This window comes from Mizuhopecten yessoensis, unplaced genomic scaffold, assembly GCF_002113885.1.
Source record: "Mizuhopecten yessoensis strain PY_sf001 unplaced genomic scaffold, ASM211388v2 scaffold6443, whole genome shotgun sequence".
NCBI lineage: Eukaryota > Metazoa > Mollusca > Bivalvia > Pectinida > Pectinidae > Mizuhopecten > Mizuhopecten yessoensis.
Window position 1 is genome coordinate 1,291,020 of NW_018406552.1, and position 14,303 is coordinate 1,305,322.

A 14,303-nucleotide genomic window follows, 5' to 3' on the forward strand; every position below is an offset into this window, starting at 1 on the left:
TTTAATTGTAGTGGTAGACAGCGTATGCGATCAACGAAAGTTGGTTTTGGACACTTTTACTTTGTCTGTACATCCCCATTATGCATGTCTCGGTCAAGTGAGTGACGGAGACGGACAAACGCAGGTCTTTAAAGCACCTCCGCCAATAGAAGTACATAACACTGACAAAATCAAGATGTACGCATTTCTGTACCAGCATGAAAAAAGAGAAGTTGATCAAACACTTGAAGCCATTAATGCCCGGATTGATTGGCCCAAACGTAAGGATGACGTCCAGTTTTCAGTTTCACCAACGCTGTCTAAAACTACAAAGAATGTTAGAAAATTGGCAAAGACGTGGAATGACGATGTGCTCCAAGCAATGTTCAAGATCGAGAAAGGCCTCAAGATTGAAACAATACAAATATTGAAGGAAATTTGGAATGATGACCTCAAGGCAAAAATAAGGGGTGACTCTTCCTCAGTCTCTTCTTCAGTACAAGTTTCCTGGGATGCTCAGTCGTGTGAAGTAACATTGATTGGTAAACATGCACAAGTTGATCAGAACGCAAGATTGATCGAAGAATCAAGACGTAAGGCGGAAAACGACCTTGAACGGAAAAAGAAAAGAATAAGAGAGGAAATGTACATCGGTATTCCGCAGCTGGTGCTACTACGTGACCTGGATACATTGAGTACAATGAGCCAAGATATACCTGACCTGGCAGTAACAGTAGACACAGACAGAGGGAATATCTTGTTTGAAGGTCAACTCACTGATATCAAGTCAGCAAAAGTGAATATATATGAGTTCACGAGCAAGATATCTAATACAAAGATGGAAAAACAGTTTTCAAAGGCAGCGTTGCGATTTCTTAAGACTGATGCCGTTCATCAATACCTGGAATCCAAGATGAAGGAAGCTGGCATTAGATGTTCATGGGAGGTCTTTCCAAGTGACAGTTATATCGTTTTGTACAGTCTTACTCAACCCGATATAGTCAAGGCGGCAGATCTAATCAAGGCACGCGTTATGGAGAAGTCGCATCAAATCGACAGACTTTCGATTACATTACTCTCGAAGGATCCGTGGAAGAAGCTCTGCGATGATTTCACAAAGACGCTTCCGGGAATGGTTCAGATTGAAGTTGATATGACAAAATGTCTAGTTCAGATACTAACAATAGCTGAACATTGCGGGAAAATTTTAGAAACAATCGATGATTTCCTTGCCAAAAATACAACCATAGAGGAGTCTTTGAAACTTGATCCTGGAGTTTCCAAGTACTTAAAGCAGTACAAACGCGACGATATCGATTTAATTGAAAAAAGTTCAACCCATGGAAATGTAAAGATCAGTCTATCAAATGAGGAAATGGTCATTCGTGGTTCAAGAGATGCTTTGAATCGTGCAAAACCTTTGGTTGCAGATCTAGCTTCGAACGTAAAATGCAGATGTTTTCCTTTGGATAAACCGGGTCTCCAAGAGATATTACAATCTGTTGCTGGGGAGGGATGTCGACGCGATATCGAATCTAGACGGACTTGTATCATAGAAGTTTCAACAACTGGGAAGATAGAATCAACACGGTCGAGTAATGCTGGTTCAGTTTTGGATTCACAACCTGAGGTAAATGATATGCTAATCGTCTTTTTGTGAATATACTTGATTTGATCATTTGTTTGTCATTTGATGAAACTTACCGCAAAATACTTTAAATATTTACCTTGCGTTAATTTGTGGTATTTCACTCATTTTATACCATTAGCTGATAGCAACAGGGACCACAAAGAACAAGGCTGTTATCAAGACGTTCCAAGGCGACATCACCCTACTGAAAGTGGACGTGATTGTTAATGCTGCAAATAGTAGTATGGATCATGTTGGTGGACTAGCAAAATTTATCGTATCAAAAGGTAGGAAAACATTTTCAGATAAAATGTTTTTGGAATTAATTTTCAGTTTTTGACCGTTCATAACACATGTTTGCTAAAGAGGCGCAACAGTATGTATTTCGTTTAGCATACTTTGATTGGAAAGGTATCCAAGATAAAGATTAATATTAAGATTTTCATATTAAATAAAACATATTAGCTAAAGATATTAAACGGTATATAAATTATTTTAACATATCTAGGTGGACAGAGTATTCAGGATGAGTGTACAGAATACGTCAAGCGGAAAGGTAATCTTCTTGACGGATCTATATACTGTAGCAAGCCAGGAAACCTGAAATGTAAAATGATAGCGCATGCAAACAGTCCCAACTGGCGAGGTGGAAAACAAAGAGAACAAGAATATCTTGACGGAGTTGTTTGGAAGAGCCTAATAGAATGTGGTCGCGACGGCTATACATCCATAGCGATACCAGCGTTGGGTACAGGAGTATTCCAATATCCTGAGGACAAAGCTACACATGTCATCATAAAAACAATCCTTGAATTTCTGGAAGAGGAGACACATACCTCTGTGAATGAAATTTACCTGTGTGACATTAATCCTACAGCGATCTCCTGCTTCGCCGAGGAACTAACACGCCAGCTAGGAGAAGCATGTGTGGTAAATCACAACAAACCTGTTAAAGATCAATGGAAACGCATCGTCCAGAAAGGTATATTCAAATTTTACAAAATTATTCTCTGATACAGTCCTTTAATATATCAATAGAATTAAAAATGATAAGCAATATTATGACTCAAGTGATATTCCTAATCTATGACGATTTTTTCAAAATTGTAAAATACCTATCTTATTACCGACCACAAAATTGTTTACTGTGTCACGAATAACATAGAGACAGTAGATGCCTGTTCAAACTGAGTGATATTGGAGAAGGGTTTGAACCACACTGCTCATATAAGATCCAAGTAACCTTCAAATATATAACAATGGTCACATATCATGAATGTACATCTTAAAACAAAGCAGAAAACCAACTGAATGATTTCGTCTTTGGAAGCAATTAGTCTAGATGTTTTTTTTAGAGTAAGAGTAACAAAAGTAAAAAGAAAATGTACCGCTTGCTCGTTGAATGTCATCTGTATTTCATGCACACATATTTCAGTAGTAAGCCATTAGTTATATTTAGTATCATTGTTACATTGCTAAGCATGCTTATATATCTAATATGTATTTGTCTTTGTAAATCTTAGAAAACATTGCTGTTTCCCGTAAGAGAAGAAATTTGAATGTACAGATTGTCAAAGGACAGATCGCTAAAGCGACGGTAAGGAAAAAGTACTTCGGTATTTTGTTTTCTTTTTTGAACCTTTCATTTTGAAAAGTATATACACATGGAGTAATTCAGTTTTAAAATAATAAAGTGTTCATTCATCTTTTATAGACTGACGTGATCGTAAACACAACGTCATGTGATCTAGAGTTAACAAATGGAGCTGTTTCTAGTTCGATCCTCAAAGCAGCGGGACAATCGATTCAGGACGAATGTCATGTTGGCTATCCGGATGGTATTCAGCATGGCAACGTGGCTACGACAACAGGAGGACAACTAAAATGCAACCTTATTTTCCACGGGGCCTTGCAGAGCTTTAAGAATGACAAGACCTTTCCGGTAATGCAAATGAAAGATGATATAATTTGATATGTTTTAAATATGAGATACAGTGGTACTGGCGTCGGCGTTGGTATGTTATCATCGGCCTTCATTCATATGACACTTGGATAAAAAAAAAATCTCATATTTTTATAACCCTTATATAAGTTCCAGAGCTCTATGTATCAACTTTTTTTTTGTATAAAGTTCTCTATAACTGGAATTCGATGGTTGTCGTACGGCTATCACACTACAAAGGTATTGGCTGCAGAGGAAATTATGCACCTGCCATGTCATCGTGAAATTTCAAGGAAAATCCAAGCAATGCCACGTCCTCAGATCCGCTGAATAGTGACATCGACACAAACAAGCAGAATTGATACAGAAATTGTTAGATTGTTATCTCTAGAGTATTTCAACACCACACTTTTACACAAATATCAAGTTATAAGATGCATAGTACATTTTTACTAAATATCTATATTTCTAAGGGACTGAATCCGGAAGCATTTAATTGTGACCTCAGTCCGTCCGTGCGTCCGCCTGTCTGTCTGTCTGTGCGTCCGTCCGTCTGTAAATGTTAGCTTCTCTGTCTCCTTGGCCCAGCTACGATATCCCCGAGGGGATACATATTATTCCGTCCGTCCGTCCTTCTGTCAGGAACCTTATAAGCGTTAATCCCCCTAAGCAGTTTGTTGAAAATAATTTATGCTACTCCAGACACCTCGCAAGCCCTGTTCCTTCTTAACACTGCATAACACTGAGGTTAGGTAACAGGTTGATAAAGGGAGTTAACACGGGGGTTATATCATGAAACTTACGGGAATAACCACATTTGTTACGTTATGTTCTACAACAAACATACGCCTAGATGGATCACATTTCAACATTGTACATCTTTTACGGGAGAGAAGAACAGAAAACTGAAATAGATTCCAATTATGTCGTTAAAAACTGACCCAGGTTCCATTTTCTATGGGGTCTATGTTAACGTAACTTCTGCATTGTCGCAACTGCCGAAGGACGATATAGCACTATCATAAAAAGAAACAAGTTTTAACAAGTCCACAACACTGCCTCTTCATAGTAAATGATGCAATAATAAAATGTACTATCAAATATGATCGAAATTTGACAATATTTAATCCGACCATTCAGAGGCCACAGCCGCCATTTCAGATGCGCAACTGAGAGCAAAACCTGTTGAATTAATATCCGTAAGTAAGCAAAACTAAAAGAAACGAAGAAATAAAACCCTTCAAATTTAATTAGGGTTAATTAATTACCACACTAGAGAATAATTTTTTTTTCAATACTTCACGTGAATGTTTTACAGATTCTCAATTTCATTAGAGCTAACAGCACGCATTGAATGAGGGTAATTGAAGGCTAATTTCAGTCAAATATATCTGAATGAGATCCATAGAATAGTTGATGTAGAATTTAAGAGCTAATTCGATAACAAATTTTCTACATTGTATATTTACAGCAATTTCAAGATTTTATAAGACGTTGTCTGCAAATGGCTGACGATGAACTGATGACATCCATCTCCTTCCCGGCTCTGGGAACTGGCAACCTTGCTTACCCACATCATATAGTTGCTGCAGAAATGTTTAAAATTGTCAACGAATTCAATCCAACGACCCTGAATGAGGTTCGCTTCGTCATTTATGAGAAAGATGACAAATCATTAAAGGTAAATAAGAGAGGGGGATTTATGTAAATTATAGATTCATATAATACGTGAATAATATTTCTTGCTCGTAAACAAATATACTGACCAGCAAAATTAAGTATACACTTAATAAAAGGCATCAAATAATATTATTTTATCATGATAAATTCGAGTTTAAATGTATAAATTCATTATTTGAGACAAATTCTACACAGAACCATGACTGCCGTTAATGACCAAAAAGGCATACGGTCTTACAGAACGACGCACGGTGATTTCAATGTTTCTCGTGATTTTTACGTCACAACTGTACACAGTTTAAAAATACCTGTGACGTCAATAGTTTGTGTGTCCGCCATTGTAGTTAACTTCTGCGAAACGTCGTTTTGATTCGACGCTATTCATCGATAAGGGATGTAACGATCCTGACGTGGCGACGTTTCACGTCGACGTACTGCTTCAGGGAGTTTGTTAACATGTCCTACTCGTCGATAACACTTCAAAAGGCACTCAATCGTAAATCATGTACAATTTATCAAACGCGCCATATGACGTTTTTTAGCCTTGCAGCATCCAAATTGCACGATTTCTACCAATGATTGAAATTCTAGCTATATTGCCGACACATTCATACCTGACGGCCTTTGCAAGGGAAGCTGACAGGGCACGAAGCACAATTTGCATGCGCATAACTTCAGTTTGTCGTGTATACGCGTTTAGGGTATAAAATGTATGGACGCCAATACCTGAAATAAACGTTAACGTCAAAACAAATACTGCTGTTTTTGGATTTTTTTTAACCTGGCATTAATGCGATACCGCCAATATACTATTGGTTTTGCAATTAACATTATGTTTGGCAACAATATATTTATTTTAAAAGTGAATATTAAATTATGCCGTTCAGTATACAGTACTACCGTGCGGTAATGGACTCGAACCCCCGATAGGGACTAAGAGATTTTATTCTAATTTAGTCTTGAGCATCCTTGGGCCAAGGAGACTCAATTTTGTATAAACGGTGTGTGTGGCCACTCTGAGAGCAGAGGGGCGGGGCCAAATAGGGGAAATAGAGGTAAAACCTTTAAAATTCTTCTTCTATTGTAGGTATTAAGGGGTTTTATTCTAATTTAGACTAGAGTATTCTTGGACCTGGGACTAAATTTTGTATAGATAGTAGGTGTGGCCCTCCTGGGGGCAGAGGAGCGGGGCCCAGTAAGGGAAACATAGCAAATTCTTCAAAATCCTTCTTCCTCTGTAGGATTGACAGGATTTTGATTTAATTTTGGATGAAGCACCCTTGGGTGAAGGAGAACCAATTTTGTATAAATGGAGGGTCTTACCCCTCCTTCTTCTGTAGGAATGACAGGATTATGTATCAACGATGGGTCTGACCCCCCTAGGGGCAGAGGGGCGGGGCCCTATAGGGGAAACCTAGCAAATTTTTCGAAATCCTCCATTTACTTTAGGAATGACAGGACTTTGTCCAATTGCAATTAAATTAACCCCTGACTAACCATATAATACTTGTACACTTCCAGTAACATCTGGCTATTATAACTGAAATTTTGCTAACATTTCCATGTGAGCTATACAGGCCCTCTCGACCTCTTGTTCGAATTACTATTAAAGAAAGTAATAGCAAACTTGTGTATACATATATATATATATATATGGGGCAAAGAAGTAATTCCAACAGTGTGGACAGGTTTAGGTTGTCAATTTTTCGGAGCGATCCGCTCCTTTTTCAAGACACAGTGAAAAAGAACAGTTACATATACATATACATCATATTACAAGAAGATAGAACTGATATACTATAATATAATAGAAAATATAGCTATTAAATAAAACCAATAGTCCCCTCGGCTAAAGACAGCCGAAGGCAGCAATTAAGCTGAGAGCATCGCGGATAAGGAACGCAGATGTAGAGGACCTATTCTTGCGCAATATGCACTATCACATAAAGGGAGTCAACGAGATATATCAAAAACGTGGAACATGTGCATGTGGAAATCTGGCCCGGTAAATGCGAGTAATTACAATTTGCTATGGAATGTCTCGTTAGTCGCCTCTCAATTCTGCGATGGATCTAAGTCACAGCAGGGGGTCAACACTTAGTCGCCTCTTTTGGTTTGCAGGAATAATGCATGTAATTATCAAATACGTGAGTGCAGGAGGAGTAAGAAGATGAAATGGCTAAGATACTGTATACATCTGCAAAATTAATCTGACAACAGCTGTTGGTCACACACACTGACATGATGCAGCAGGCAGGCGAGATAGCAGACCAACTGTGCAGTAATGCATCATTAGGTCAAATGCCCCTTTGGAAGGAAAACGAGCGGATGGCAACCGCCTATCGTTCGTTCATACCTCGAGGGTAGCGGGTTTGTAGATTGGTGATCCAAAACCGTTCTCTCGTACGTCGTCTCGTTTCATCCCATGTAGGGCAATGATCTATGGCAACAACCTGCATGTCTTTCCAACTGTGGTTAGGCATACTAAAATGCCTTGCCACTGGGAAATCTGGTTTGTTCTGCTTGATGGAGCAGCGGTGGTTGTTGATCCTGACATTGAGCTGGGTGCAGGTCTCGCCCACGTACTGTAAATTGCATTTTTTGCAGGTAATAAGGTACACCACATTGACTGATGTGCATGTCAGCGTTTGTAGTATGTGATACACTTTGCCGTTGATTGTACATTGAAATGTATCTGTGGAGCGCGTGTATGGACACAGTTTGCACACCTTCTTGTTACAGGTATTGAAGGAGCCTTTCGCCGCAGCATATATATATATAAACGTAATTTCTGGTGATTGGCTTTGAAAATATATAGAAGATTATCAATGTAAGAAACAAGTAAATAACTCATACATTTGAATTGATGGGTCACTTAAACACAACGTACACAAATTTACACAATTTTTTATATTTTGGCATTGTTGCTAATTAAGAATTCCTATTCGATATTTGAAAACCAGGCCTTTAGAGACGAGGAAACCAAATGGTCATCTGCTAGCGGTCACTCGGGTGTTCCTACACAATCAGACTTGGATATGATGTGGAGACAAAAACGCACATTCAAAACAAAATACTGGAACTCTTCAACATTCCAAAGAAATGGGTAAGTAAAGCACATTCGTGTTATCAATTAAATATTCAAAATTTGATAACATATACAATAATGTATTTATTAGCATTTTAATAAACAAATAATTAATCGATATGGGTTATATAACGACGATTGGCATGTTTTTGAAAAAATAAAACAGCTAACGCAGTCTTATATTAATATTTCAGCAACATACACAAACATTTGTTACTTAAATATATTCTAACCTGTAAAATGAAATGGAAATGTGTCTTCATGTCTACCTAAGTTCATATACTTAGACTAAGATAACAATATTTTGTAAATTAGGCTGTTGTTTTCAAATCGTGCTCGCTGTCTGAGCATGGCAATTCACCGTGTGCAGATTAAATGAGTATTTGGTATTGCTTGTTGAAATCAACAAACTGGCACAACTCGCCTTGATAAATGACAGATGTTTTGCCTAAAACAACTAAAAAAAATCCTTTAACAGTCACCAATATGGAATACCATACACAACGACGCCATGTTTGTACATGTAACAAGATGTTTATTTTATTCCAATAGGAGCATCAATCTGTTGACATCGCTCGTCTACAAATTGAATCAAAGATATACAAACACTACTCAATTATTGACTTTGTAGTAGGGAATCCCAACTCGTTGTTTTTCTTAGATTAATCAGAATAATTGTTTTTCGATGAGAATCAAAGAATCATATTTTAACAACATACTGTAAATATATATTTGATTACGCCGAAATAAATTTATTACACCAACAACAAGATTATTAGGTTAACGCGCCATTTTTGGCATCGACTTTAGTTACTCGAAACTCAATTGTGCTTGCTCTTGCCCATACTTTTAGAGAGTCTTTGAATAAGGGCAATATGACCAAGAAAACTCGATTGCTTGAGGGCGCCAACATGTCCTTTTCCCCTTTTGTGTGATCTATATGATCCAATCAGATGCAATGTTATATAAATGCAATGTAATGGTAATTCAACTCGCCTTCGTAGTTAGTTCGACAAACATTAATTGTATGACAGGTTTAAGTAGGTCTAGAGGTTAATTTCTTTGATCCTAAGTAAATGTTCAAATATTTTAAAAATAAATGTGTTTACCCTCACCTGACAAAGAAGCCCAGTGCCACTGCCCGCTTGTTTCCATTTGAAATAAGGGAGGATTTTTCGAAGAGCGTTGCATGTACGTGGTGTGTCACACGTGCAACTCTTATTGTCCAATAATACATGATTATGAACGAAATAAAAAGGTTGTTTAACTTTAGACTTTGTAGGGTCATAAATTGTAAATACTTTTAATTGATAACAAGGGTTGTTTTGTTTCCCAAAGCTAAAACCATCTTGGTTTGAAGCTAGTATTCCTTTCTACAGCTAGTTAAAGAAAATTTATGCTCCGCATGACCTAGGTATATTAAATACAATTTGTCATAACGTAGCACTCAATTGGGTTGCAAGAGACGGTATGTTACAATGCCATGTTCGTGAAGATATCGGCGTTATTGCCGAAATACAGACCATGCCATCTTTACGGGGCTTATTTAACCTCAAACGGTAAAGCGATCATTCGGTCTGGAACATCATTTGTACAAGGAATCCAGCAGAAGGTTTTGCAGGTTCGATTTAAGTATGGTCAAATGTTCTTGCAATAGGTTCAAGAAGATATTGATCATAATTGTCATTAAGATTTTTTTATGTTAATATATTACTTTATGAAGTAAGATTCCTGTAATCTCCTCGCAGTTCCGTTGACAAATTTATGTTTTGAATAATTCCATGACTTTGCATACATGTTGATATGAAATAAGTCAATATTTAAAAGTAGAGAGATCACGTATTCTCAAGCGCTTCTTAACTAGCTCATTATGTCAGATTGCTGTTTGTTTGATATTTCATTCTGAATGTCAATCTTATGCAAGAGCGCATGCCTAACCCGAAACTTCATGTGACGAGCATAGCAACAATGAGTGATTCGAACAGGTAACTAATGTAATAGAAATTTTAGTAAATGGAGGTATGTAGTTTCGTTTCTATTGCCAAATATTACTTGCTGAATAACCAATAAAAGGTATTTTTACGCGCCGAAGCAGTTGAGTATGAGTTGCCCAAAAGTTTGCTTGTATATCAGGTATGCCGAAAACGAAATCATCACAAAAGCCCGAGTCAACCTGTGAAGCAGAGGCAACCTTCGGACCTACCAACGTTGCTATCCGAGTGGGAGACATCACTGAAGCTGCTTGTGACGCTATTGTTTGTTCTACAGACAAGCATTTCAAAATGACAGGTATGAATAACAGTCAATTCGTGATAAATGTATATATGCATGACCCCGCCTCAAAAAAAAGAAAAAAGGTATGAAACGAAAAAGCTTATAAAAATATGTTTCATAATGGTAAGCGTTCAAAAGTATTACATTAATGAAAATTACCAAACACACTCTAAATACTTCTAAGTAATAATAGTTATCTGTTTTCATACATGTGAATGATTAAAATTGTAGGCGCAGTTGCATACGCCATTCGACATAAAACAGGCTTGGATTTGGACAAAGAAATCGCGAAAAAGAGTGAGTATACTTCAGTACTGATGTTTTTATTCATGCAATGGATAATTTAACGAATCTTTTTTTTCTAATGTATATTGTCATTTCAGAGAAAGCATTATCACGAAGCGGTATTGCTTTTATACCGACCAAAGGGATGACAAGCAAATGCATCATCGTTGTCAACACCCACGGAGATTGGGAAAAGTCACTGCGCCTAGCTTTGACAAAAGCTGATGACGAAGGCCACAAATCTGTTGCTGTACCACTGATTTCTACAGGTATGCTTGATATTTCATTAAATATAAACACTTTTATTGACTCACCAAAACCAAATCACAGTGATTTATTGTCCGCTACCTTTCGTGTTCTTAATACACAATTATTTCTTTTTCGATTTATAATATACACACTTTGCTAACTATCTACTGTAATTCGATATTAATCAGTATTCCTCTAAATTTTGAAATTTATAAATTAATGAGTTTTACGCACCTGCCCCTTTGTTGTATAATAATTTACACAATTTAGATCTCAACAATTTGGTCCTAGTATCACCGATGAGACCTAGAAGGACGAAACATCTCTATGGTGCAGTGTAATTCATATTTTTGACATACTGGATATATTACCAAATTTAGAACATGTAACCATGTGTGTGTATTACGTGTATTATGTTAATATTTAAAGAACTGATTTTATTAGCTTCAATTTCAATAAATTTTATTGTCAAAGGACAAATGGATTGGGCAGCAGGCATAGCCTATTTAAGCCCTCTCCAAACATAGTAACAAACAGTGGTACAAGCATAGACATAGACATTAGAACACACACATATAAACAAGTTGGTATTATCAAATTAATAATCAAATTAGGGGAAACAACTACTATTACTCATTTTTATTGTAATTTAATCTAATGGTTTAAATTTTAATCTTTTTTTTTGATACCGAAAAGACATATACAATATATATATATATATATATATATATATCAATATTATGAAGAGAAAAGAAAAATAATTTGTTGATGCAGCTGCATGTATAAACATTTGATGGGATTAAAATACCGCACCCAACAGATACAGGCCAACTGATGAGTTTCGAAATTCAATCCCACCAAATAGTTTAATTCATACATATTAAACACAGGTTAGATATATAATCAACATGTTGTAAAGCTTTATATTCTTATATATGTAGTTTTTTCCCAATATTTTTTTAATAAAATAGTATAACTGGTCTTCTGGACACCAGCACCCCTCACTAACTATATTAAAAAATAAACAAAGAAGACAAATAGGAAATATTAATATTAATATTCATGTACGATTTTTGGAAATCAGAAGAATTACATTGAGAAAAAAAAGATGTAAATACATAAATAAAGTGTAAAGCAATAAAATGGAATGTAAAATTTTATTCAAAATTGAAGTTAATTGTCCTGGATCTTCGAGAACTTAAAATGTAATTTAATATAGATAGGAGAATATGTTTGTTTTCATTTTCATCACATCTCTCACAACCATTTAGCATGACATCTAATGACAAATGGTTGTGAGTTTCAAGGAATATATTCTGAAAAAGTACAATACGATCTTCAGTGTATTTGATACAATCATGGAAGTAATGAGATGCTGTTTCAAATCTAGAACCACAAGAAGATGCAGAGGACTCAGTAAGTTAATCTTTCTGACGGTCATTATTTAGGTTACTGGCCTCATTTCTAAACTTTTTTAATGTTTAAAATTAACGTCAATAAGGCGTATAATACGTATCGATGAACTGTGCACAATATAAATGCACATAGACGTTAGTTCAAGTGTTTTGGCTGCATGATCAAGATCAGTAGGTATATTGCACTGACACAGATAGTCTGTTGTAGTGTCCTCTGTTGTGTTTTGTTTTTGTTCACATATGCTAAGGTGGCAATGCATTACTATAAACAATTTAAGTTCAGAGGATATTGACTTTACAATCGATGTTTTATAGCAAAATAAAGCACATATAATGTATATCCAATGCAGTAAATTGTACAATATAACTAGTATAAACTAATCCCAGAAAATTGAAAGATATATATAATGTACTAAAATATGACAATTGTATTGGTATGACAAATATTACATTATGCAAATACAAAATCCGTTTATTTTGCGGGCGTTAGATGATATGCTGTTACCAACACGCCTAAGAAACGATATACAGAAGCTTCTATTAGTTTTTGACCGAAGAAAATTATGGCGTTGCTATGAACATTTTGAATATTTTTTTTACGCTTTTCACTTGTTCGTTCACTTCAAAAACTGATATCCGTACTTGCAGTTATATGAAATGAATATGTGTACACTATTTTCACAAATTCCTAGCATCAATCTCCCGCTCGTCCACTCGTTCGCACGTCCTCCCCCCTCCTCACGGATAGCGAAAAGAGAGAGAGATCGACAGAGATAGGCGAACAGATAAACGTGTCATTCTTTCTTTTTTGACATTGGACATCCGTTTCGAAAAAATATGCTATTATATTATATGCTGTATTTGTTTCTGATTAAAATTATTTTCAGACATAGGAGTGTCAACAGGAGTGGATTTCGGTGGGACATTATGCAAAATCGTTACTGGAATCTCGTTTAAGCGGTTAAAAAAAGTTGAAGTGGTTCTTATCCGGCAAACAGACTTTACAGATGTTGCATCAGGAGTACAAAAATACGTTCAGTCAAACGGTCCTAGAATCTGTGGATATATAAAGGGGAAATTAGGTGAGGAAGTTTACGGTAATGCACAATCCATTAGCATATTAAACTCATGCGGCATTATTTTCATTAGAATGCGATAATTATTTCATTTAAGTGCAATAATCAGTTGATAAAATGCTTTGGTTGCCTCGTTAAAAATGTGACTTATCGAATTAACACGAGATGAAAATAAATAATCATCACGATTAAAAGCGAAAGCTTTTCCCCGTTAAAACACGGTAGTGTCCCGTACAAACGAGATGTTTACTTCGCTTTATATATAATTATCTCGTTTAAAGGAGATAATTTTCTACTTAAAATATGTTTATTATTGCGCTTAGCGGGATGATTCGTTAATCAAACGCTATTCACATAATGAATGTCAAACGATAAAGGATAATCCTTGATTATTTAAATTGACACCAACATGCTTCTATAACATTGCCCCTTAGCCTTTCACTTCCTTTTTAATATTGATGCGGGCTGAATGGCAATTCTATTTTAATATATATATATATATATATATATAAAGATAGTTACCAGTCTTGACGAAGGAAGGACATGTCGAATGATATATAATGTCAATGTTTCACTTCAGGTTATGTTACCTTTAAATAACATTTTGTTTCTCTGGTTAACAAAATTTATAAAAGAAAGGTATATATTTCAATTCCTACTCAAGTTGGACTCAATGCAACTACCA

At 36.0% G+C, this 14,303-nt stretch overlaps 1 protein-coding gene across 1 annotated transcript in view; it reads left to right on the forward strand.

Annotated features, from left to right (window-relative positions):
* Positions 1–13,620, forward strand: part of LOC110452186 (poly [ADP-ribose] polymerase 14-like) — a 36,483-nt gene extending 22,863 nt beyond the window's left edge. The window contains exons 8-18 of the mRNA XM_021500556.1: positions 12–1,609; positions 1,749–1,896; positions 2,118–2,591; positions 3,133–3,206; positions 3,324–3,551; positions 5,023–5,232; positions 8,195–8,337; positions 10,453–10,608; positions 10,825–10,890; positions 10,977–11,147; positions 13,430–13,620. Of these exons, the coding sequence (XP_021356231.1) occupies positions 12–1,609; positions 1,749–1,896; positions 2,118–2,591; positions 3,133–3,206; positions 3,324–3,551; positions 5,023–5,232; positions 8,195–8,337; positions 10,453–10,498 (2,921 nt within the window). The 3' untranslated portion in view covers positions 10,499–10,608; positions 10,825–10,890; positions 10,977–11,147; positions 13,430–13,620. The remainder of the gene's footprint in view (positions 1–11; positions 1,610–1,748; positions 1,897–2,117; positions 2,592–3,132; positions 3,207–3,323; positions 3,552–5,022; positions 5,233–8,194; positions 8,338–10,452; positions 10,609–10,824; positions 10,891–10,976; positions 11,148–13,429) is intronic.
* The last annotated feature ends 683 nt before the right edge of the window (positions 13,621–14,303 follow it).